The 24,583-nt window shown below is 40.7% G+C and overlaps 1 protein-coding gene across 1 annotated transcript in view; it reads right to left on the bottom strand.

The window, feature by feature from the left end:
- Positions 1-24,583, bottom strand: part of ZNF704 (zinc finger protein 704) — a 102,417-nt gene that overhangs the window by 19,862 nt on the left and 57,972 nt on the right. The window contains exons 3-7 of the mRNA XM_059862845.1: positions 19,526-19,629; positions 15,143-15,375; positions 11,516-11,616; positions 8,913-9,174; positions 4,164-4,268 (exon numbers count right to left, since the gene is read on the bottom strand). Of these exons, the coding sequence (XP_059718828.1) occupies positions 4,164-4,268; positions 8,913-9,174; positions 11,516-11,616; positions 15,143-15,375; positions 19,526-19,629 (805 nt within the window). The remainder of the gene's footprint in view (positions 1-4,163; positions 4,269-8,912; positions 9,175-11,515; positions 11,617-15,142; positions 15,376-19,525; positions 19,630-24,583) is intronic.

A 24,583-nucleotide genomic window follows, 5' to 3' on the forward strand; every position in this document is an offset into this window, starting at 1 on the left:
AGACTACTTGGATGGCCTCCTATGTTATAAGCAATTATCTTGCTTATTTCCAAACAGAGATCAGGCTGGAGCAGTAATTACAGCATGCAGACTCCTCCCTTGCATTCTCCTGAGAGGGTCTCTGCACGATGGTTCCCCAGACTGGTACACCAAGGCAGCCACACAGCAATGAAGCTGAGCTGTAGTGTATTTTGACAGGCTTTGCAGCAGGTCTAAACAATACCAGTTTAGACCTGCTGCAAAGGTCTAAACAATAGTATTAGACTGGTATTGTTTACCAAAGGTCTAAACAATAGTATTAGACTAGTATTAGACCTGCAGCAGGTCTAAACAATACCAGTTTAGACCTGAACACTAAGAGCAGATTAAGAGCAAGCCCTGAGAAGGCAATCCTTGCCCTTGGAGGCTTTTCATGTCTGAAGCACTGTCTAATGCAGAGTGAAATAACGCTGTTTGCTTGAAGAAAGGGCCTGGAATTTCCCATTACAACTCCTGGGGGGGAAACTGTGGTTACAGAGAAGATTTGTCATCTGTAAACATCAGATTATCAAAGAACTTGCCTGTTCAACCTTTTTGGGTCTTACAGCAGGCAGATGTAAGTATCAGACAGTGGAGATCACACTGACTTTTACCATACATTACATAGAAGTAGGAAGTACATGGTCATTATGTTAAGTCCTTCAGTACCAAGACATATGGACTTCACCATGGCTCATCTCATTTGTATCATTTAATTCACTCTCCTCACACATCCCTAGGATGTGGCTGATTTAGTCTCCTAATTCAGCCTCCATTGGTAGAACAATCAGTCTGTCCTTTCTGCTTCATGCAAAGAACAACATCTTACAGTGGCTCATAACTGTTCCAACATTCAACCTTTCAGCTGCAAAGTTATCTTAGAAAAATGTTATGAAAAAGTGTATTTCCCATCTGCGTTGGAATCTAACCTGTGAATGATTCAGAGCTTTGGGGCTTTGGAGGTTCCCCTTTTTACAGAACCACAGAATAACCTGAGTTGGAAGGGACCCACAAGGATCATTGAGTCCAACTCCTGGCCCTGCACAGAACATCTCCAAGAGTCACACCATGACACCATGACCAGTGCCTGACAGCACTGTCCAAACACTCCTTGAACTCTGCCAGCTGCTGCTGTGACCACTTCCCTGGGGAGCCTGTTCAGTGCCCAAACACCCTCTTGGGGAAGAATCTTTTTCTAATATCTGAACCTAAACCTCCTCTGATACAACCTCAGGCCATTCCCTCGGGTGCTGGCCCTGGTCACCACAGAGCAGAGATCAGTACCTGCCCCATCTCTTCCCCTCACAAGGAAGTTGTAGATTGCAATGACTCTCCCCTCAGTCTCCTCCTCTCCAGGAGGAACAGACCAAGTGACCTTGGCCACTTCTCCTCCCTTATGACTACAAGATGTCTAAATAAATGCCTGTGTTTAGATGTTGTGAACACTCCTGAGCCTAGAGCAGCAACATACTGAGCCCAACTGATCCAGCAGCATATATGGGCTGCTTTGAAGTGCTCAGTTACTTGCTGATAAGTACACCCAGAGTCACAAAGACCTTTCAGTGCTACTCTGTTAAAGACTTTCTGAAAATAAGGACTTAATGCAACTCATGGTGTTTGAACACCCCAGTTCCCAGGACAGAAAGCAGAAGTGCTCAATGTCATGGAAATTCAATGTCCACAGAAATGAAAGGGGGAAACAGAATGTGTCAAAAAATAAATGTGAAAGGAGACTATATTGAAAATATGTAGGCCTATGCACTTTTTCAAATCTGTACCTAATCTTTTCCTGTTCAGTGGTTTGTCCAGGCCAGAAAAGTATTCCAAAGCCATTTTAGAAAATTGCTTGCTTAAAATTTAAGAGTCAGGCAAAAAGTAACAGGTTTGGACTTACTCTCTGAGGCTCTCTTGGGTGCTACAAATTTGTGTCTCATCTCAGGGACCGTGCATGTCACAATTGTCTGAGTTTGTTATGCTGGCTCTGTCACATAGTCTGGTCTTAAATAAACCCCATCAGAAAAGGAGAGTCTGAATGTAGGTGAAGTATCTACACTGAGTGTAAGGGTGGGAATTGGCAGATCCCTGATTTTGTAAAGTAATATCTAATTTACTTTGAAACAGAAATAAAACTTTCATTTAATATACAGGTATTTAACATAAATTCGCATTTGCACCCTGACTTACTGCACATAATTTCTCACTGCAAGCAAGCCTCTGTAATTCGTAAATGATCACACTGATGACAAAGTAGTCAAATGTGTGCAAACCTGGAAGATTTTTTCTTATTATTATTTTTTCTCTGTTAAACAGCCTTATAAATGTTGTTAGAGCTATAATGGCAGTTCAAACAGTTCCCTGAGCAGTTTATAATTCTGCATCACTGCTTCCCCAGGTTTTTGTATTGGGATGTCTTTCAAATTGTACTTAAATCATTGCCATCTCCATCGAATTCTCAGAAAGTGATTTAGCATTTCTTAAATTCTATTGAGAACTCTCCACTCTACAGCTATAGATCAGCATTGTTGCCTGAACAAGTAAACTCGACGCATACGTGTCTAATCCTGTCCTCTTAAGTGTCTGATTTACAATGTGACTAATTGCGTTTTTAGATTCCCAACACTCCTGGCACCAGTTTCTGCTACTTCACAAAAGGAGCCAGTTTCATAAATACTCCGTATCAACCCCATTGTTGGGAAATCAAATTCTCAGGGAACTCTGCGGATAGCACACTCTGTCAAGGCACTCTTGCTGAAATTGCTGCCAGCATGATGTCTTTCACTGTTAGTTGTTCCTTGATGGAATTTAATAAATATTCATTGGCAGAGTGCAGTGTAATTGATTCAGTCACTTTCATTTTTATCAGCTCTGCAGGATGCCACAGCTTCTGCAGAAAATCTCCAAGATTTGCCAAAGGTTGACAGTAAGAAGCTTTGGAGATTCACTTGGTGAAGAGAAGGGAGGGAAATAGTATCTCTTATCGCCTTGTCTAATATTCACTGTCAGGAGAAAAAAAGCTATATGATTCTTTGGATGAGCAATGTGCCTTATATAACACACTTTAAAGATTCATAAATTCATAAAGTGTAATATTAAATGAGATGTTATGATATCAAAAAGGTTTATGATTAGAGAATATCAATTTATCACCAAAACAGTGCTTTCCAATAAATGAAGGTACTTTACATTAATATTTATTTCTATTAATCATAGGGAAGATTTCCCATTACTCATAAACAGGGATTTGCATTTACTTTCAGCAGTCCCCACACCAGACACTACAAGCCGAATCCCTTGCAACTCTTCATGAAGGTTTTTCACTCCCCCCCAGTACCACACCTACACTGTGGTGTACTACACGTTTAGAATCATTGCAATTCTGTGTTTAAGCAAATACCACATTTCTGCAGTCCTGTTGATGCCTTAGCATTTTAGCATCACTGTTCACAGAATTAGTCCTTGTATGCCAGCTTTTTTGAAGAAATGGTCAGTGTTGAATTTCCATCTAATACATACTCATTAAAAAGCTATCAAACTGCAATATGTATTAATAACAAAATGCAATATATACTGAACATGTTTTCTGTATAAAACAACATTTTCCTGCTATCAGTAGAGGCTACATACTGCAAAGCCTCCTAAAATGGGACTTTGCATTTCATTTTATTGTTTCTTTCAGCTGTCTTTCAAAAATGCTTCACCTTCAGAGTTCATTTAGGTAACAGCCCCACTGCCTGAATCCAACTGGCCTGTTAGCATAACCATCACCAGGCTGATTTTCCATCTAGTTCCATCTAGTTTTTTAAGAAATCTCTTAGTGGTACAGAAATGAAGCACATAGTGCCAAGCTCTGCACCTATCAGAATGTTCTTTGTAAGCATATAGTTTAAAAAAAAATATATACTATAGATACTATAGATTAAATTGTCTGCTTATAGATGCTGATGCAAAAATAACCTAACTGCACTGATAGAGTTATAAAGGTGTTAAAAACAGCCATGCTGGCAAATTCAGGTACACGTTTTATTTGTTTCCTTTTGGTATCTGTTGTGTCACATTTAATTCCATAATTACAGACTGTGAAACAAAGCAAAAAGATCTAAAAAACCTTTTTTCTCCCCTTCTTTCCTTTTTTGATGTGCACTTACTGGAATGCCGGTGAAGGTAACTGGAGGCGACTGCCAAGAGATGCTAAAGCTACTGCCATTGGGAGTGAATTTTGCTGACCCTGGAATGTTCACCGGAGGAGTGGCCTGTGTGAAAAGAAAGTATTATTCCAGCAAGAAGAACCATTCCTCTTCCAAAGGATCTTTCATTCCTTGAAATGGTAAATATGTGAGAGATTTTCTAAGGCATAAAAAAAACTCCATGGTGACAAGCATTTTACCCTTGTGAGAGGGATAATCATGGATAAGCTAGTAAGGAAGGGACAGAGCTATATATATACATCAGTGTTCCTGAACCTTGTTTAAAGAAAGATGATTGCTCTCAAAAGAATCCATAGAAAACTTTTAAGAACTAGATCTGTTGAAAAAACAAGACAAAATCAAAAGTCACATACAAGTAACTTTTAAAATAATGCCAGCAAGAAGCAAAAACTACTTCACAGATGATCACCTGTTCCACAGTGATAAACAAGGCCATACTTAAACTCATGGCAGCTGTTTTACACAACTTTAGTGTGGACAGCAAGGCTTCTTGGATGGAAGGGATTAACAGTAAATGTTGGTCATTTCTCATTTATCAGAAAAATGTTTAGAGTCATCCCAATTAAAACAGTTTTTCCTATTAATAACTGTAAGAAGCTGTAAATCATCCTTGGGATTCAAAAAACGGCTCTTGAAATACTAAACTGAAGCAAGCATTTGGGCTTATTGACCTCCTATGCTCTTCCCATCCAGGCTGTAATACCCAGTGCTGCCCTGGGGTACAAGGGCGATAACCTGAGCTTAGGCTGTTGAGCATTTTTCATCTTGTGCCTTTCCTTTGGTTTTCTCACTGGGTTATGAATTTCCATGAATTCTTCCCTGCCTCTTTTTTAATCCCATTTAATTTTCAGAATCATGAAATTCATAGTTGTGTAGCTACCCTGCCTAGCAGGAGCGTGAGCAGCCAGCATGAACAAAGGCTCACTTTGACCCTTGAATTTCAAGCTATCACCACAAAAAAGAACCCTCCTTGGTTTAAACTTACAAATAATTTGCTAAAATGAGTTTTCACTTCTGCCTTTCAGTTGACAGTACGTGACAACAACACAATACACTCATTTAAGTAGTGTTTGTGTTTGGGGCTGCTGAAATTGTCGCACTGGTTCAGGAAGAGAGTGCTTCCTTGAGCCACCAGGCAGAGAGGAGTGATGACAAACTACAACCTGATAGTCCCCATTAAAGATAATCTTACAAGTAAACAAGGGCTGAAGCAATCCCCTACAGCCTTTCCAAGAAAAGGAAGGTGAGACCACCAGAGGCCTCTGTGTATGACAGCGATGCTCTGTGGGCTGCCAAGCTGCTGACAGCTCCAAGAAAATCCACACAGACATGCAGAGCAAACATCCACTGAGCTCCATAAAATATAAAAACCTCTCTGAAAGGTGTCAAGAACAATTTGGCAGCTTCAGATGGTACCAGTAGTTGTTCAAATGCGAAGGAGCGAATGACCACAGAGCTCCAGACAGAAAGAACTGGAGAGAGCTGGATGAGCAGTGAGGCAGCACTGCCTCTGCTCAGCATCCCACAAGGATAGCAGCTCAATCCCATGGTCAGCTCAGCAACTTCCTCAGGTATTTGAGTAAGACCTGGAAGGGAAATCCTAGGTGCTGAAAGAGCCTGTCTGTAGCTTCTCTGTAGTTAAATTTAACAGGTACAGGCAATAGTTTTGTAAAGAAACATGAAGTTTAAAACTGACATAATTGGCAGTTTCTTAAAACACCACAGTGCTCAATTCCTTTTTCTCAGTGCCTGAAGATCTACCTCAGACATGATCAGACTTAGATATCAATCACCTTGTTCACTTGTTTCCCAGATGTGCATCTTTGCTCATCAAGCACAGTCTGCTTTTTCAGGCTAACATTTTAGTGAATCTCTTCCATAAAGTAAGCAACTACAAGATTACAACCAACTGAAGAATTTCTATACCCCAACTTTAATTTGCTTAGAGACCTCCACCTAATTGCCAATCAAGATATATTAACGAATAATTTGCATTTATTTGTGCCACCATTACCCTTATATCTGAAATAGCCCATGCTCATCCTCTTCCCCTCTCGTGCCTGTCCTTTCACTTTCTTCCCAGACAGCAATTACATCTTCTTCTTGTCCCTTGCTTTGCCTTAGGTATCAGTTCCAGGACTGGAGAGGCTGCCCATGTCCTCTTTCTACTTCTTCTGGCTGAAGCCCATCACATCAAATTTGGCTGACCAGAATTCTAATTCAGGATTTCAGCTGAAGTTATATGGGGTTCTTGTATAATGGCATTAAAAACCCCTCTCTCTCCCAGGTATTTCTTATCCAAGAGAGCTGACAACTATTTTTTCCCCCTTTCACAGCTCTGTTGTTTGTTGGCTCACAGTCATTCTGTGATGGATTAATGAATATAGGCTTCCTTCTTACATAATTTTCTAACTACCCTAGTTTATAGCAAAAAAAAAAATCTCATTAGTTCCTTAGATGCAGGACCTTGCATGTTCTGACATTAAACTGCATCCAAAACCTATTATTCTTAAGATCACCCGGTCATGTAATCCTGATCTGTAACTCCCTTACTGCTGATGTCTCCCAGGTTTATTATCAGTGAAGTTTATTATAGTATTTGTGTATTACCAAAATGATTTAATGAAAGTGAGATCAGGGCCAAGAACAGCTTTTCATTTAACTCCACTAATGACATTCAAAGGCCCTTTCAAAATAACTCACTGCTGTTCTCTGTGACTTTCCAGCTCCTTCTCCTACACTAAATTTAATCTCTTGCTGAACAAATACTGCCTACATGTTTTAAGATCAAATGCTCTTCTTGAATCCAGAGGGATTTTTCTTTTGCTTCCTGTATTGTTCTAGTGTCATCTTTCTCTGGGGCTCCCCAGTGCATTTGCCTCAAGTGCTGTACTTTCCAGAATTTCTTCAATTATTTTTCTAAATAATTTCTCACCCATAGGATGGGGTCAGGGAAGAGCATCAGGACTTTCCCCAGTTTCCTCATATCTTTCTCACTAAAAGTAGTCTATTTGATGTTTTCCAGTCACAGAGGGAATGGCAATTAACAGATCTCTTCAGGATTCTTGCGACTGAACTTTGGGTTCTGTATTTTCCCCCCTTTTTTTTTTTAACAGGAATCCTGTGATGAACAATATTCAGCCTCCCTTGTGCAAGTTCCTTGAGCTACTCCCAATGAAGTAATGTCCACTTTCTCCTCTGGCTGGTGAGATCTGAATCTCCACCCTGCCTCCTGGCCCTTCTTTCAGGGCAGAAGGGATCCTGGCAGAGGATGCCACTGACCTTCTCTACGGAAGCTGCTTCCTTTGCCAGGACAGGCTGAATGCTTGAGCAGGGACCCTGCCTCCTGCTTCCAATTAGCAAGCTGTGATCAGTGGGGACTGTGTCACTTCTCACTGATGAAATTAAGCATTGACACCAGAGCAACCTGAAAAGCCCACGGGGCTCAGGCACTTGTAGTCTTGTGTCATGGAATACATCAATTCTAATCCAATTCAAGGACTTTAAACACTTGAATTAGGATTTCCTTAGCCAAGTGCTTTACTCAGAGGCTGCTTGTAAAAAAGGGTTGAGTGGGTCTCCAAACAGCAGGGCAGACTGTCATGACTGCAAATCCCAAATGAAGCAAAACTTGTCATCAGCCTAGACTTGTTGCCTCACTCACTAAGGCAAGGCTTAAGCTACACTGAGAAGTCTTTCTCCCAGCTGGCTTAATCAGTCCCCAGGTTGGCATCCTACCTGATGCAGCTTCCACCTGCAATGCCAAGCTTCCACCCATGCTTTTCAACAAGCACAAAAGTCTAAAACAAGCCTGTGAATTTTCTATAGCTCTCTCTGACCTTTTAGTAGGTGGGCTCCAAACACACCACTAAAGTTTTATCTGCACAACACTATATATGATAGTTATTGAATCTGAAGAATTTAACAGAGTTCAGCTCTCCAGTGCATACACAGGTCACGGACCACACTACTTCAAAGCCTCTAATCTTCTTTTATCTTATGGTATCCAGACCAAAACACGTCAAGTTTTAGTGCAGTTTTATAATTAATGCTCTCTGTCAAAACTTAGCTGGAATGTTCTAGGACAGCAGTTTTTGCCATTTGAAAAGCATCACCTCCAAAAATAGGAAGGTACCATGTTTGTTTTTTCATTCTTCCTGCTCTACTTTACAACTGCAAACTGACATCTCACACAGTACAAAAACAGGAAATGAATTGTTCCTGGCATCCTTGAGTTCAGTCTTACGCTTGTTGACACTTCAAGTAGAGCTTGTACTTATTTAATAAAAACAAAGCTGAAATGAAGACTCTGGGAGGGATTCAGCTGACTGGATGGGAATTTTTACAATGCAGGAAACCCCATCTGAGCACACCACCTAAGGTTCTCCTTATGGTCAGTGAAAATTGAACTGATGTAGGCAGTGGGATACACAGATCAATTCTTCTCAACCTGAAGTATGCACCAATGTATGGCTGGATGAACAGCACCCCAAAATCCACCAGCTGTGGCGGGCACATAAACCAACAAACAATGAGCTCAGAAGAATACATCCCAGTTTAAATTTAAAAAATGCCTTTGACTGCTCTGAACACCTTTCAGCCCATTAGAACCCAAACACTGTGATGTGACATTTCTTTACACATTAGTGACACTAGTGTAATCCCTGGAGCTCATACCACTGGTGTTACCTGGTAAGCATGGTCCGTGTGTACGAGGTAGAGGTTGGTAGGAGCTGAGCGGCTCAGAGGTGTCATCACTTTAGTCTCGGTTTTGGCACAGGAAGTTTCAGGACGGATGGCGTCTTGGGTGGGAAAGGAAGGAGGAGATGCTAAAGATGGAGACACTGGGGAAAGACTGCTTAAGCCATCAGCTACTGAGTCCGTGTTGAGCCTGATTTCTGTATAGTAAAAATCCTCCTCTCCATCACTGTAGTCAGACTCTCCTACACGTCTGTATCAAGAGAAAGAAGTAGGAATTGATTGAAAGCAAGAACCTAGAGGTAAATTTTAAGTTCTAGATGCATGAATGAATATATTCATATAGTCAATAAATTAATATTTGCAGTTTCAACCCTTCCTACTTTATCTGCATTCTGACTGCAGGTAAGGGGAAGAGGAAAATCATCTAATCTGAAGGGAAAAGAAGTAGGAATTACTTTTTTTCCTCTCTCTGTGTTATTCTTGACCGATTTTTCACCTTGGAGTAGATGCTTGACTCCCTGAGATCAAGTATCAGCTTCTCATCTGTAACTATTGTAAAGTTAACAAGAATCTCAATGCACTCTGTCTTCGAAAGTCACAGCAAAGATAATAGACACAGACAAAGATACACTTCACTCATGTTACAGCAAACAATATGCAATCTTATCAGAAGTTACTTAATGATACCAAATATACTTATGGCTGCCATTCACTGTAACTTTCTGTAACATAACAGAAGAATTTGCTAGAAAACAGTCTAACCATGCAACTCACTCTGACACAGAGAAAGCACTCATACGGGCTAGCTTGCCACAGCCAGGACTTTCTGGTCCTGCTCTCCAGAGGCAGACTTATTGAAGGAGGGCATGTAGGAGGTTTAATTGCCTTAAAGTTTCATCTGATGTGCATTTGAGCACAAGTGCTAACAGTGAAGCCACCCAGTCAAAGCAGTAGCTCCCAGTAGACTACACGTTATCTTGAAGTCCAAACCAGAAGGTGCTGAGAGAACACATGTCCAGCAGGTTTGAAAGGCTCCACCAGAGGTACCATTCATCAGAATGCATGCCAGTCACTCACCAAAACTACTCTTTCCAGAAAAGTTTCTAGCTCCAGCAAATTCCAGAAAGGTTCTGCTGTTTGTTTCTGCCTCTCCCACACCACAGAGGGGATATCCCCATAATATAAAGCACAAATCAACATTCTAGCTGCATTTTGAGAGAGACTTTCTGTTTCCCACAGCCTTACTCTTAAGCCCAACGGTAATTGTTGACCTCTTCAAGACCATCCTGAGCTCCAGATCTTTCTTGGGGTGGCTTTAATTTTTAGGCTGTGGGTAACACAGACCTACAGAACAGAGATGTATTTTCACCTAACAGGTGAAGACCATGAGTCCCAACTGTAATTATGAATGAGACAGGTACATCACTCAGTGAATTACACAGGAGAGTTCAGTTCAGCAAACAACAGCTCTGAAATAAACTTGTCTCCTAAAAGATCAATTTGCTTTTGCTTCTAGTCCAAGTAACACACGCCTGTGTCCTGGTTTTGTCTGGCCTGGAGTTAATTTTCTTCCAAGTAACTGGCCCAGAGATGTCTTTTGGATTTAGGATGAGAAGAGGTTGATAACACACTGATGTTTCAGTTGATGTTGAGCAGTGCTTACTCTAAATCAAGAACTTTTCTGTTTCCCATGCTCTGCCCCTGGAGCAGGGGCACCAGAGGCTGGGAGGAAGCACAGCCAGGACAGAGGGATAGTCCATACCATAGACTATGTTCAGTAAATACACTGGAGGGAGCTAGCTGGGAGGTGCTGATCACTACTTGGGGACAGGCTGGCCATTGGTCAGCAGGTGGTGAGAAACTGTAATGTGCATCACTCATTTCTCTTCAGTTCTGTTTCTCTCTCTCTCCCCTTTCCTTAGAAGTATTAGAGTCACTAGTATTACTGTTATTATTATCATCAGTGTTTAACTTTATTTAAGCCATTAAACTGTTCTGGGCTCAACCCAGGAGGTTTACTCTTTATTCCTTTGATTCTTCCAGGGAAAGAAGGGGATGGTGAGTGAACAGCTTTGTGGTACTTTAAACCATGACAACATGCAGCTCCATTTCCTTTTATTTTTAGGTTTCTTATGTGGTTTGTGGTTTTGGTGGGGTTTTGGCATTAATAATCTTTTTGGCATTAATTCAACTCAGAACTGGCACAAGCACCTGACCACATGTGAAACAAAGCTGAAAAGCATTCATGCAAGACCCTGAACCTGTCTACCACAGAGTGTCATCCCAGACATGATGTGCAGACAGCACACATGATGTCATGGCACTGAGCTGTGCAGCTGACAGGGAAGTGCAGTGTAACCTCAAGCTCTATTTGACCTTCTAGCAAAGCTGACAGAATTTCAGGAAAGAAAGTGCCTCGCTGCTGGAATAAGTGCTCATTCACCTTGATGCACTATTCCACAATTTCCTCAGAAACACAGGGATATCAGACAACAGAAGCCAAGGACAATCCAGTTCATGTCTCCAGCCGAGGGCAATTGCTCCTCTTCTATACCAAATCCTTTAGACTCACAAAAAGACTGCTCTCTTACCCAAGGTGAATGGTCCGTATGTGTTTCTGAATCCCTGCAGCTGTGCTCAGTACCTTCCCACAGTTCTTCCACAGGCATTTGAACATCACCTTCATGGAGTTCTGAAAATTATGAGTAAAGCAACATTAATTGTATGGAAGTTGTAGGGATATTAGGAAAAATTTCTTCCCTGAAAGGGCTGTCAAGCATTGCCCAGAGAAATGGCTGAGTCACCAACCCTGGAGGTATTTAAAGGACTTGTAGATGTGTTGCCTGGGGACATGGTTTAGTGCTGGACTTGGCAGTGCTGGGTTAAGGGCTGAAAATTTCTGTGACTCTGTAATTCTGGGAAGGTAGAAAAAAACCCAAACCAGATAAACAGTTACAAAACACTGTGAAGATTCAAGAGCCTTTGACTCAAATTCATAACGATCTAATAGTCTCTTGTCAAATATAACACCCTACTGTATTCAAGAGAATCCAGTGAAAAGCTGCAGGAGCATTTTGTGACAAAACTTAACCACTCTCTGTTCATTGGCAACACTTTCCCATTTTTCAGTTCCTCCACTAAGGGAGGCAGATGATATAAAAACTTCCTATACTTCTTTCAAAAAAAAAACCCTAATGAGGACTTCTTACTTTATCCAAGGTGCCTTCTTAAATTAAGATCTTTCCAAAGCAAGCTCTTATCAATGTTTTTGCTCATGATATTTGCAGCACAAAAAAATATTGTGCCAGAAAAACCTAGCTTCTGTTATGTCCATATTCGCCATGAGTGGGCACAACATGCTTTTGTTTCACTCAGAAGCTGCTCTAGACCTTACTCAGACAAGAGAATGAGAAGTTATCTCATTCAAGAGTCTGTGTTCAATATTTTAAAAATACAGGTATAATTTCATTTAAATATTTTTTATATTCTTTAATATAACTTCATTGATCCCTACTGAGTTATCACTGATTTAGAGCACACCCAACCAGGCTATCACAAGGCCAATCTTCAACATTTTGAAGACTATGGAGAAAAGTAGTCTTAAAACAACACAGATGTTACAAACTCTAAAGATATTTAAAAGCTAATTTTACCCTAAAATAAAACTGATTTTGTACAGTTTAAATTAAAAAAAAATTCTGAATAGCTTGTAATTCTTAAAAATAATTTTCTCTATTATTACAGAACACATTATTAACAGGAGGAAGAGCATCAAAATACTGTATTATAATTCTATAATTTCTGTTACATATAAGATTAAATTAATATCTTCATATAAAACTCAATTTAAAAAAAAAGGGAGAGAACAAGTACATCCTTAGGGTTAAGTTCATTTCACTGTGCCTTGAATAAAAGCTGACTTGGTTCTTTCTTCAATTTGGACCCTTTGGAACTGCATGCCAGTAGATGGTTTCAGCATTTGTTAGAAAGATGATGATCAGAATGTAACTTAAAAAAAAAATCTCAGCGGATGAGCTTTTTAAAATACAAGTTGATTGTAGTAGCATGTTCTCATAGCTCCCTGCAGTCTAACATCTCATGTTTTAATGCATGTGTGCTTAGGGCTTTGAGATTTGAGGTACCTGATCATACTGGTTGTATGAAAAACTTCTGTTTGGAATAAATTGCACATAAATTGACTATTTTTTATTTGATAATACAACTATCAGCCAAACAGATACAGAACTCTTTCTTTTCTCAAATTAAATATAATCCATCTAGCAATTCTGATTCATACTTTTCTTACTTCCATAATATAATACTAAATACTATTATCAGCTCAAAACCACAAAACCAACCACCAACTATGTCAACAAGATGAAGGCCATGTTTATAACTGACATCCTAGGAATTCCAATATGACATCATAAACATCATAAGCATCTTTCTGAACACAGAATGGTTTAACATCCATCCCCAGTTTGATGGTAAAATCAGTCTCCTTAGCTCCACTGTGGTTTTGGATTTATTGTCACTGGTAAGAGTTTGCAAAAACCCACGCACTTTTAACATAATCAAGTGAAAGCTCACTCAGCAGAAATGTGCTTACATTTCTTCCATTTCCTTTCCAAAAATTACCTATTCAGGTTTAACGTTTTATTTAAGAAAATACTGGAACATAAATGGTTTGGTGAGGAATAACTACCTTAGAGGAAACTTTAAAGCAAATAGTAAGGTTACCAATCACTCTATTTCCAGGTTCACTCCTTCTGACTTTTGCAGCCCTGAAGAAGAAATTTTGAACAGTTTTGTTTCAGCTTTTAAAGGTGCTAACCTGTACTCAGATCAAATACCATGCTGGAACCAGAATAAAGAAAAAAAACTGCAGGAAAGCAAGTTCATTTATAAAACCAAGTTTGGCATGGAATGTTACTGTTTATCTAAATAGAACATTTGCCATACAAAGCCAAATCCTTGTGAACCAGAACAGATAGTGTAATAGACCTATAGTGGGTACATAAAGAGAAATATTTGAAAGCAACTTCGAAAACAATAAAAATGGCAGCTGCAAACCCATCTGTCTCATCACAGCTGAGCAGTAAGAGTGGTGCTAATAAGATGAAAGTTAACTGAGAAGTAAAAGGCAAACCAGAACACTTTTGCACTCCTGCTCCTCCTGCCCCACACCCCCCAAACTGTCTCTCTGTTTAGTGCAATGCTCAGCTCTAACTTCTAATTTATTATAACAAAGGTGTCCTCCAAAATACTTTTTTCCTTCTTAGCAAGATGCACAAACATTTTCACCCCTTTCCCATGAACAAGGAAACAATTGCATGGGTCAGCAAATAAGCAGCTTCTGGAGCAAGAGGATAAATCTGAACAGGTTTAAACAATCATTAAAACTTCTTCCTGCTGGTGATGAAGCAATTAACTGTCTCAGACTGAGCCAGAAACAAATTCACTAAGGGAATAAATTCCCTGTTTTTTCTCCTTACAAAAAGCCCTTTTGCATCTTGCTATACAAAATCTGTCCTGTTGTGTTGGGAGGGAAGGAAACTTGGACTAGTGCCATCTCTTTGTTTTCTTTTTCTTCCAGAGAAGCTTGCTGGCTAGCAATGGTGCTTTTTTGGGGTTAGTTTTGGACCTTTTTTTTATGTCATGTTTTATTTAGCCTGCTTTTGCACTCCAACTAAGGATAAATTTGGCTAATGCTAATACTATATCAAAAGCCATGGGTTTGAGCTCGCTCTCTCCATTTTCACTCCATATGTTTGTGCAGAGAAACCTTCACAGTATTAAGGTACCTGACACGCTGTCAGACAAACAGCACTTTCAGGGAACAAGGACTATTAAGGCCATAGTCAGTTTTTGTGATGACATGTAAAGGCTGCCTGTTGCATCCTGCACACGGAGAATTTGTCAAAGTAGGACAGAAAACCCTTGAATGGCCAGAGGCAACACCTTCTGGAAATCCCTCTAGTGTTTTCTGAGTACCTCACCACCTGGCAGGAAATATGTGGTGCTGATGGCAGCATGGTTGTGCAGGAGGTGACCACGCTGAATGAGACACAGTGACTACGTGAAGTCCCTATGTTAAATGCATGCCAAGGGAGGATACACAAGCAGAGGTATTTGGGTGACCTGTTCCTGTCTTACAACAAAATAAGCCTACCAACATCCTATCTACCCATGGATGTGGAATTTAACACAAGGCTAACCTTTCTCTTCCTAGGAATGGGTTCATCAAAGAGAAGGTTGCTTGTTTCCCCTTCATCAATACCATCATCTGGCTGGGAAGATGTCCGAAAAGCTTTGAAGCTGTCAGCTGACAGAGGTGGAGATGGGGTGGATGGGTTGGACTGGTCACTGGGAGCGTTCCAGCTCCAGTATCCACTGCTGCTGGTACTAGAAGGCACAAATCCTCCTTCTTTCCAAGATCCATTCAGGGACTCTGTCAAGAACAACAAAAGCTGTTATTACAACAGTATCATCGTGAGAGGGCTAAGGAGCTCTTTTTTCTAAGGTTTAGATGTCTGGTAATTAACTGCACATTCAGTAAAGGAATGTGAAAGCATTGGATGTAGAGAGGACAACCATATCTAACTCGGGGCACACAAATTACGTATTCCACGCTTGATATTTACTTTATTTAAAACAAAAAACCAAAAGCAGCAAAGTATTTTTCTAAAAAGAAATGTTGCATTTGAAAAGATAACCTGTTCTGAAGCATAAACAGTGATAAACTGTCAGATATTGCATGCATGATTTAAGAAAAACATTTAAATTGACCTTTAAAGGTCCCTGCAAACCCAAACTATTCTATGATTCTAAATACATCCTCAACTTCCAACAGGAACATGTGACTCTGGTGCAGCACCAAGGCAAGCTCCAAGTCACCAAATTGCCAAGAGGAGATCCCCTGGGAAGTGTACACACACTCTGAGCCCCAAAACAGTAAGCAGATCCACAACAACATGACCATCTTCCCAGTACTAAAACACCAAAGGAAACCATAGTTACACTCTGTGTTCTTACAGTCTCTCAATACACCTGCCTCTGCCTAATCTGAACCTCTACGTGAGGTGTTATGTATCCCTTGGGATACACAGGTGGGCAGGCATCACAAGTGGAACACACAGACACTGGCTCACCTCCACACCCACTCGCTGGAGGAACTGCCTCCTCAGTGCTGCAGCTCCCCATCCATTACATGCTAAAACACTGGAACTAACAGCCTACACTCTGCAGCACCATGGCTGGGAGTACCAGCACTGCCTGTGCAGTCTGAGGCACGGCTCCAGCCACGCTTCATTCACATGCAGAGGTCCTCAGGCTTTAGACGCTGGCATGTCACTGTCAGCTTGTCACTGTCACTGTCCCTGTCCCTAAGGGCTGCTGGCAGCAGAGGAGCATGCAGGTCATCAGCTCAGGGCAGGCATGGCCCGAGCACATGCAGGGTGCAGCCACAGGCCACTCTGCCAGAGCCCTCAGGTTCTCACAGGGCTTGGGAAATGTGCAGGGACTGTTTAGGTGCAGCTTCTCCCTAACTCAGGCATTGGAAGCTTTTCCCAATGACACTGCAGGTGCCTGAGCATTGTGCAACACCTGACTTTGGAACTGGCAAGCAAATAACATCTTATCTGTTCATGAAACAGTAAGTGTGAGACAAGTCCTTTCAAGCCAGTGCCTGTCTTTAAAAGATCTGCAGAAGTCACTCCTTCATTCCTTCTCAATTTCTTACAGATAAATTTAACTAATGATATTGGCAAGAAAGTGAGCTCTCAAAAGCTTACCCCCAAACCAGTAAATTTTTGGCGTTTTTTTCTCCTAATGGAGTTGGTTTTGGGCAAAATCCTTAATGACTAACATCAGCTGCTCAAAAAAATAGAACGCAGTGCCCCCTTGAGTAAGCAGCTGCTACAGTAGTACTGATTTACTGATCAGGACCACACAGCATAAATGGAATTGATCCTCTCCCTCCACCCTACCCAACTCCTCTTTGGCAAAGGACAAACATACACATTCTGGCAGCTCCGAAGTTAACATATGAAAATGTCATGTTTTGTCTCATGATTACAACCTTCATGTGCTGTAATGAAGGTGGGTTTTGTTTCTTTTATATATTTGGTACTTCAGTCTTGTGCCAAAGCCAAAAATTACATCTGGTATCAACTTGTGACCTTAGCATAGCTTAAAATTTTCATGTCTTCAGAAAAACAAAGGAACACTCTTTCAGCTACTACTTTCTGAAACAGTTATGGTGCTATTTGTATTCTCAAGTGTGTACAGCTTCTCCTCACCTTGCTGAGAAAGAGATGCAAATCAAGAGCATTTTTTAAGTAGCATGGAAAAGACTGAATGAGGTTAACAACAGGAAAAAACCAAACACTGGTTCTCATTCATACTAACAAATCTGTTAATGTAAAGAGGTTTAATATATAAATAAATGCAACTTACTCTTATTTTGGGGCTCTTTTCACACTGCTGGAGTTGCGTGAAAGAGAACCAGACCAAATATTATTCAACTGCAGAGAAACAAGGGCCAAACTCTGATCCAGTTTACATGGGTGATCATTCCCAGGAATTCCAGCACAGATCTGACTTTAATATTAATGCTAATGTAATTTTTTTTTTTTTTTTTTTTGTTTCTAGGCAAAATTCCATTTGTTTTAACAAACGGTCCTTTAATTATACTGCTACTTATTGCCCTTTTTTGGAAAAGCATGTAGAAAAAACTAATCACTAATACATTTGTTGCTTGTATTACTAGGATCAGAGCCTAGCCTTGCAACACCAAATAAGCTTCAAATGATCCAGTCTTTACACTTCAATTCTTTAGTAAGCCTTGACTAAGGCAAAACTAAGATATTCAGGGAAAAGGTGCCCAAAACCAGCTTCAAAATCTTGTCTGTGACTATTGAAAACATGTGAATTACATTTTCAGGCTAGTCTTCCCAGATTTTGGGAAACAAGGAGACAAGCTATATGAAGAAATATCAAAGAGCACTCAGACTATGCTGAGAAATATCAAAGGCAGTTAAACAGCCACCATTTGCCTATTAGCAATTCAAAAGGGCTTGTTTGGAAGATCTTTCCAATCAACAGCTGCAGCTAATGTGCACTGCTGCTCCTGGCAAGTGTCACCTGCTCACACTGTCTAAGGTGGCAGCTACTGCTTCACCCACAGCAGAGCAGCTCCCCAGGACAGGGATGCAGCAGGGGACATGTGTATGCCTTGGCCACACCAAATCCCTGCCTGCCACATCAAGCACAGATCCATCTTCAGCTGTGGTTTTGTCTGTGAGCTGAGCAGCTGGAGAGCAGGTGTGCTTTTACGCTTCTGCTGGCCTTTCCCAGGGGCTGGCAACATCCTGTCCTGAGGTGTGACAGTCACCAGGGATGTCACTGCCTGAGGTTTCCCAGTGCTCCTCAGAGCAGTGGCACTCCAGTAAACACTTCTGGCTTTCAACACTGGAAAGCACATGAACAAAGGCCATGGATGTTCACAGCCAGAATTCCAACTAAATGGATAAAACTTACATTTTCTGAAAATAAATGGAAATACCACAGCATTGACATTTGCTATGAATTCCTTTAAGAACATCATACAGTGGATCATGCCTGCTTCCATGAAGAAAAGCAAGTATTCCTAAATCTTCACAATTACTGGCAATAGGAGAGCATCTAGTGGTTTTTTTAGCAGTTACAAGTAAGAAAAGTCAGTCCTACAAACAATGCTGAGGTACCCTAACAAGGGTACCCTAATTTAAATTATTCCTTAAAGTAAAACACTCCTAAAAAATTATTGTAACTCCAGTCAATCTTGCATAGATCAATTATTTTTCATAATCAATCTCCTCATTACCTGAAACTTTTTATATTTGTTTTTATTTGTGTCTCCTGCCATACCATGAATGAAGTGGTCTTTAAACAGATTATGGATTTGATGCAAGAGCAGCAGAGAATTACACACAGCACAGGAACTGGAGGTGCAGGGGGAAGCACACTGCATACTATGCAGATTGCTACTGCACGGCCTCTCAGCCAAGGGCTGTGATCTGGAAGTGCTTTGCCTTATTGTGGCTTTGGGTAAAATCTGATCTCATTTCCATGGAGTGGATGACAGGAACAACTGCTATCATGTTTCCTGGATATGGCACTCAGGACATGGTTTAGAGGTGAACATGGTGGTGGTGCCAGGCTGATGGTTGGACTTGGTGATCTCAGAGGTCTTTCCCAATCCTAACCATTCTACAATTCTAGGACTGTATGTGTGCAAATACAAACAAACTCTTTGAAAAATTAAGTGTTTCGGTGATGTGAAGAGACTGTTTGAAGCACTTATATCCCATTTATGGAACGGGCATCTCCCATTTCATAAACCAGGCTGCTCTAGAGTTAAAGAAAATGTTTCTTTTAATTTCTGCCAGTGCTGCACCAAAGACTTTGACTAGGTTAGAGCAAAGCTCAGTATGATCCCCAACACACAGAAGACAGCCACTCACCCTTTGTTCTCCACCATGGCCACAACTGCTGGAAACAAGCCCCCCAATAAAGGGCCCCGGCACCCCTTCCCACAGCCCCTGGCTCCAAAGGCTTACCGTTGGGTCGGACAGGAGGGCTGCGGACCAAAGGGCTGGTGGATAAACTGGTGAGTACCATGGCTGCTGTTACTTTATCCATGTCCAGTTCTTCCGAAGATTTCCTGAAACACAGTGAGTGGGAGGCAGGAAACACATCAACAAAAATTCCTTTTTTTTTTAGTGTGGTTTTTTTTTTTTGTTTTAATACCAGCTCAAATCCTAAGCCAGCACAGCACAGTAACAAAAACAAGCCACTGCACAGAGTTCTCCAAGCATTGGTTTTCTGGCAATCTGAGCATATCAAGAGGCTTCTATAAGCAAACTAACTCAGGAAAAGAAGTGGGAAAAAAGAATACATCTTTGTATAAAATTTTCAGGATTACTGTGACTCTCTATAACTTTGGCTTTGTTCCTTTTTTATTTTTCAGAATTTCAGCTATTCATATTCTTAGAGCAAAGTGTGTTCTTAAGGCAGTTTTCTTGGATAAAGACAGAGATGTAAAGTTGGGTGAGATTACTAGCAACATTATCAAACATATATTAGTCTCTGTAGGGTAAAGAAAAATTGTGAACTGGAATGAAAAGATGAGAGTTCGTTGCTTCTGCTTAACATTATTAACATTCCCATACTCTCCCCCAAAAACTGATCCTAAATTTTTCCTGGTCAGATTAAAACCCAAATATTTTAAGTAATTAGGAAACTGGCATAAAAATGATACAGGAAGGGTAGGAGGGTAGGGGAGAGAAAGGCAGAGGGAGAGAGGGAGAGGGAGAGGGAGAGAGGGAGGGAGGGAGAGGAGGTTGTTTTGCAGGTGTGATGGATGCCTGAACCAGCATGATGGCACAGGGGCCCACTGCTGCCTCAGCCTGGTCTCCATGGGAACCTGTGTAAATTAGAGGAGAGGACATGGAGAAGGAGTAATAAGGGAAAGGAGAGCATCCAGCTTTTCAGTGAAAGGAAGAGAAGATTTGGACAATGCCAAATGCCACCAGGAACCAGGATTCAGTGATCCATTGCTCAAGGAGTCATGGGGGGGTTTTTAGGCAAGGAAGGAATTTTTTTTTTGTCTGTAAAAATTATATTCTGTCTTTTTTACCCAAGAGTAACTCTCTCACAACGTAAAATTTCTGAGAAGTCAATGCACCAAAATAAAACTACCAAACCCACTACATTAGCAGACTTTTGCTTTCCACCCTTTTGGGCTGGAAATCCTTGTGGGATTTCCACCTTGTAGGTGGAATCAAAACAGACAATTTTTTGAAAATGTTTGCTTTCAAACATATGACTGATCATCCAAAATCATCTTCTCAATTCCTAGAGATCAAGTTAATTTTGTTCTTACAAAAGGACACTTCCCCCCCACCCCGTATTCTGCTTTCTAGGTCTCTAGAGATATCTCTGTGCCTTGTCTGCTTTAGCTCTACTGAGCAGATCAGGCTGAGTCTAATTTAAAGCCCAAGATAATAAGTGGTCAGCTACCTGCTGTTTCCCATCAACTGTTGGTCAGTAAGTCACCAAGAGGAACAGGATGTGCTGGGTGCACTCCCTTTTCTGGAATCCTATCTCACACATCAGGTGGAAGGTTCATTAACTGGAAACTATACTACAGTGAAAGGCTCTTGATATTTCAGTGAGCAAACCGTGAACTTGCCCATGAAAAGGTTCACAGCTGCTTTCTGGCTGATGCAAGGACCCACACAGATGCTGATGAACACTCTCCCACGCTGCAGAATGGCTTAACTCTCACAACTGTCTTTTGCAACACATCAGTGCCTGGAGCTGAAACACTGATGATGGTTCCTGCTGCATTCTGATTATATCTGTAGAAACCCTTCTTTCCTCCAGCCAAGGCTTCTGCAAAGAGCACAGCAGCCATATGGTCATCATCAAGTATTGGAAAGGTCTTGGATGTCTGCTATAATCAGCTGAATTCCTAATCTGTCACCCATGAGCTCCTCATGCCTGCAGAGGAGTGTTTCACTCAGAATGCCAAACTCCTCTGGGCTCAGAAGACCCTTCCTCAGGGTTGACATGGAGACGCTACACTTTCTCAAGACCAACACTGCCAGATGATTTTCCAATTACCCAATATCCCAGTATGAAAATCTAGTTTCTGAGAAGGCTTCACCTGTTCTGTAGCCCATTCCTGCCAGACTACACCAACTGTGACTATCCAGCTGTGAATGAACCATTACTATCTGCCTTTCTGCAACATATGAGGACAAAATGAGCAGAAGTTCCTGATAAGATGGAGAAGCTGATCCCTAGTGTTTGCAATCAGCCTTCCAACAAAGCTCTTCTGCCTGTGTGGCAACAGGACTAACATATTCCCATCCAGGCCTCTCCAGAATTGCGAAATCACACTACAGCAGTTGTTGCAAGTGTTTGCCAAGTTGGTGTCAAGATGTCAGAGTCTAAACCAGGAGCTAATCACAAAGTTTCCCCAAGCAGTTTATAACTAACTTCTTCTAGTTATTTTGATTTTTTCCTCTCCTCTATAATGATAAGCACTGCTGTTCTGAAAATCTAGCCCTTGCTCCAAATAATTTTACGATGTCCCAAGATTGTCAGCACTGGCATCTGTGCTTAAGGCGGAAGTCTTCACAAGCAGGCAAAGAAAAGGAATAGTCATGAGAATCCTTGCCATTTCCAGCCATGCTAAACCACACTCCTGCAATTAATGGAATCCTTTTTTCTTCCTGATTTGGGCTGTTATCCTGATTTACAGGATAACAGCCCAAATAAAATGAACTTTGGACTTTCTCTCTGCCCATTCTGAATGACAGTCATTTTTACTATTTACTGCTCCTCAGCTGCATCCAGCAAGCAAGAACACTCTGCTCATACTTCCCAGCCACAAGAATTTTAGCAGCTACAAGTTATGTGACTTGTTCCATTTTTACAGTTTGGCTCATAAATATAAACACACATATTTCATATATCAGACAGCCAGTACTGCAGCAGCAGGAGCAGCCTTTGAGATACAGGAAAGGCATAAAACTGAAGACTGCAACCACTAAAGCCATCTGCATTTAGTCAGAATCACATGTGAGTTCATGCCTTAAGATTTCCCCAGTATTTTCCAGCTTTCTTTACAGGAAAGCTGAACCTGCACGCAGCTGTTCAACACTATTTGGACTCAGAGGGGAGAATAACTTGTTACACATTGATTGTTCCCAAAACATTTATCTCACCATTGCTAAGGCGATTTTCTGTGGACTGAAATCATAAGCCCTGATGTTACTGCTATTAGGTGCAATGAAATTTAAATCAGTTGTAAGATCATCTACTACATCAACTATGAAGATTTCTTCTTTTCTCTAACCTCACATCCCAGTCTTCAAATTCCATCTCCCAATTTCTGTACAGATGTATTTGTGTCAGCCCACTCTGCATTAGGGAACCAAGCAGTTTTGGATCCTTTCCTTCTAAGTGCTTATAAAGCCAAACACATGAAAAATAGCCGAATTACAATGAATCAGCTGAGATATTAGCAGCAGAAGTTACAGGCCCTTGGAGGCAGACCTTTGACCAACACCCCAGGTCTCTTTGTTTCATGTCTCCCTGCCTCCTCAGCAGGGGGAGTGGTTTCACTGGATCCCTGCAATACACTGATCTAGCCAGCCTGCCAATTAAGTGTCCTTTTCTTTAACAGTCAAGGCCAACCAGACTTGGTTACTTTTGACAAATCCTTTCTTTGATTTTGCTGATGAACTGATTGCATTTTTGATAATAATTTATCAATGTTAACCACCAAACACAGTTTCCCCAGTCAAAACTCTCTACAAGGAAAGGCTGGGTTTAAGCTGCAAGAGATGAGAAAAGGAGGGTCCCAGACAAGTCCGAGGCTATGCAACTGTTCCAAATCAATGCAGAGTCCAATCTCCTACTGTCCCATTTCTTCTGCCAGCTCCTGGCCACTGTTACCTTCAAACTCCCTCCTATGTATTATTCCCATCTGGACACACCTATATGATAGTTCTATTTTTTTTTTCTATTTTTAAGGCTTGCTCTTAAATAAATCCTAAAAATACAAATTTTACTCTAGTTTTTCAGTCTTTAGACTACTCTTTATTACTTGCTTGGCTTAGATCAAAAAAGCCTGCAGTTCTTCCTCTTGGAAAGACTGCATTTTAAGTCATTACTTTACCCAAGCACATTTTAAGGGTACTGGAGAATATTCTCAGAGCAGAGAAAGTGGTAGTGGTAGCAGGTGCTTTTGATAAAGTTGACCCTATTGAAGAACACAATCAAGTTTACTTCAAGCAAAGAAAATAAAATCATTAACTAGGATTGATAAGAAGAGAAGCAGTAAAGCACAAAAATGCTATTATTCCATGTTAACTGTCTACTGTCCTCCATCCAAAATTCAGGTTATGGCAGTGGTTCACAAAACACCTGGACCTTTTGTAAGAAGTACCATATAAATATGTGTGCTTTAATAAGCTATAACTGGGACAAAATAACACTATATTTAAATTGCTCTCTCCTTCCCATACTTACATGTGCTAAATTCTCATAAAGAAACCTCTGAAACCTGAGTCTGGTCACTTGACTATAGCCACATCACACTGATAATGTCATACTGAGCACTGCATCAATACTGATAAACATGTTGTTAGAAGCTTTGAACACCAAAAATATGATTCATCATATAATGAATCATCATCATCAGTATACTAGTAATAACAGAAGCACTTCTGAAGTGAAAATCCTAAATTACATTTTACAGGGAAAATAAAAATATTTTTATTTTCTTCAGTTCATCATTAAAGGCAAAAACCAACATCCCAACAATGAACCAGCAAGAAAATACATGAACATGACTGTGACTCCATGTATTGAAAGTACCTACAACCACTCTTCTGTAAAGATCTTCTTCATGCTACAAAATATTCTTAGTCCATATAAGATTTTGCATTTACCATAATACTTGGTTACCATGTAATAACTCAAAATACTGACAGTACAGATAAATTATCTTACCTTTTGCTCTTGTGTTTGGTTGTTGATTATGGAGATTAAAAATTACTCTCTTGCCAAACACAAAACCAAAAATTACAGAGAGAATAATC

The sequence above is a fragment of the Haemorhous mexicanus genome, chromosome 1, assembly GCF_027477595.1.
Source record: "Haemorhous mexicanus isolate bHaeMex1 chromosome 1, bHaeMex1.pri, whole genome shotgun sequence".
Lineage (NCBI taxonomy): Eukaryota > Metazoa > Chordata > Aves > Passeriformes > Fringillidae > Haemorhous > Haemorhous mexicanus.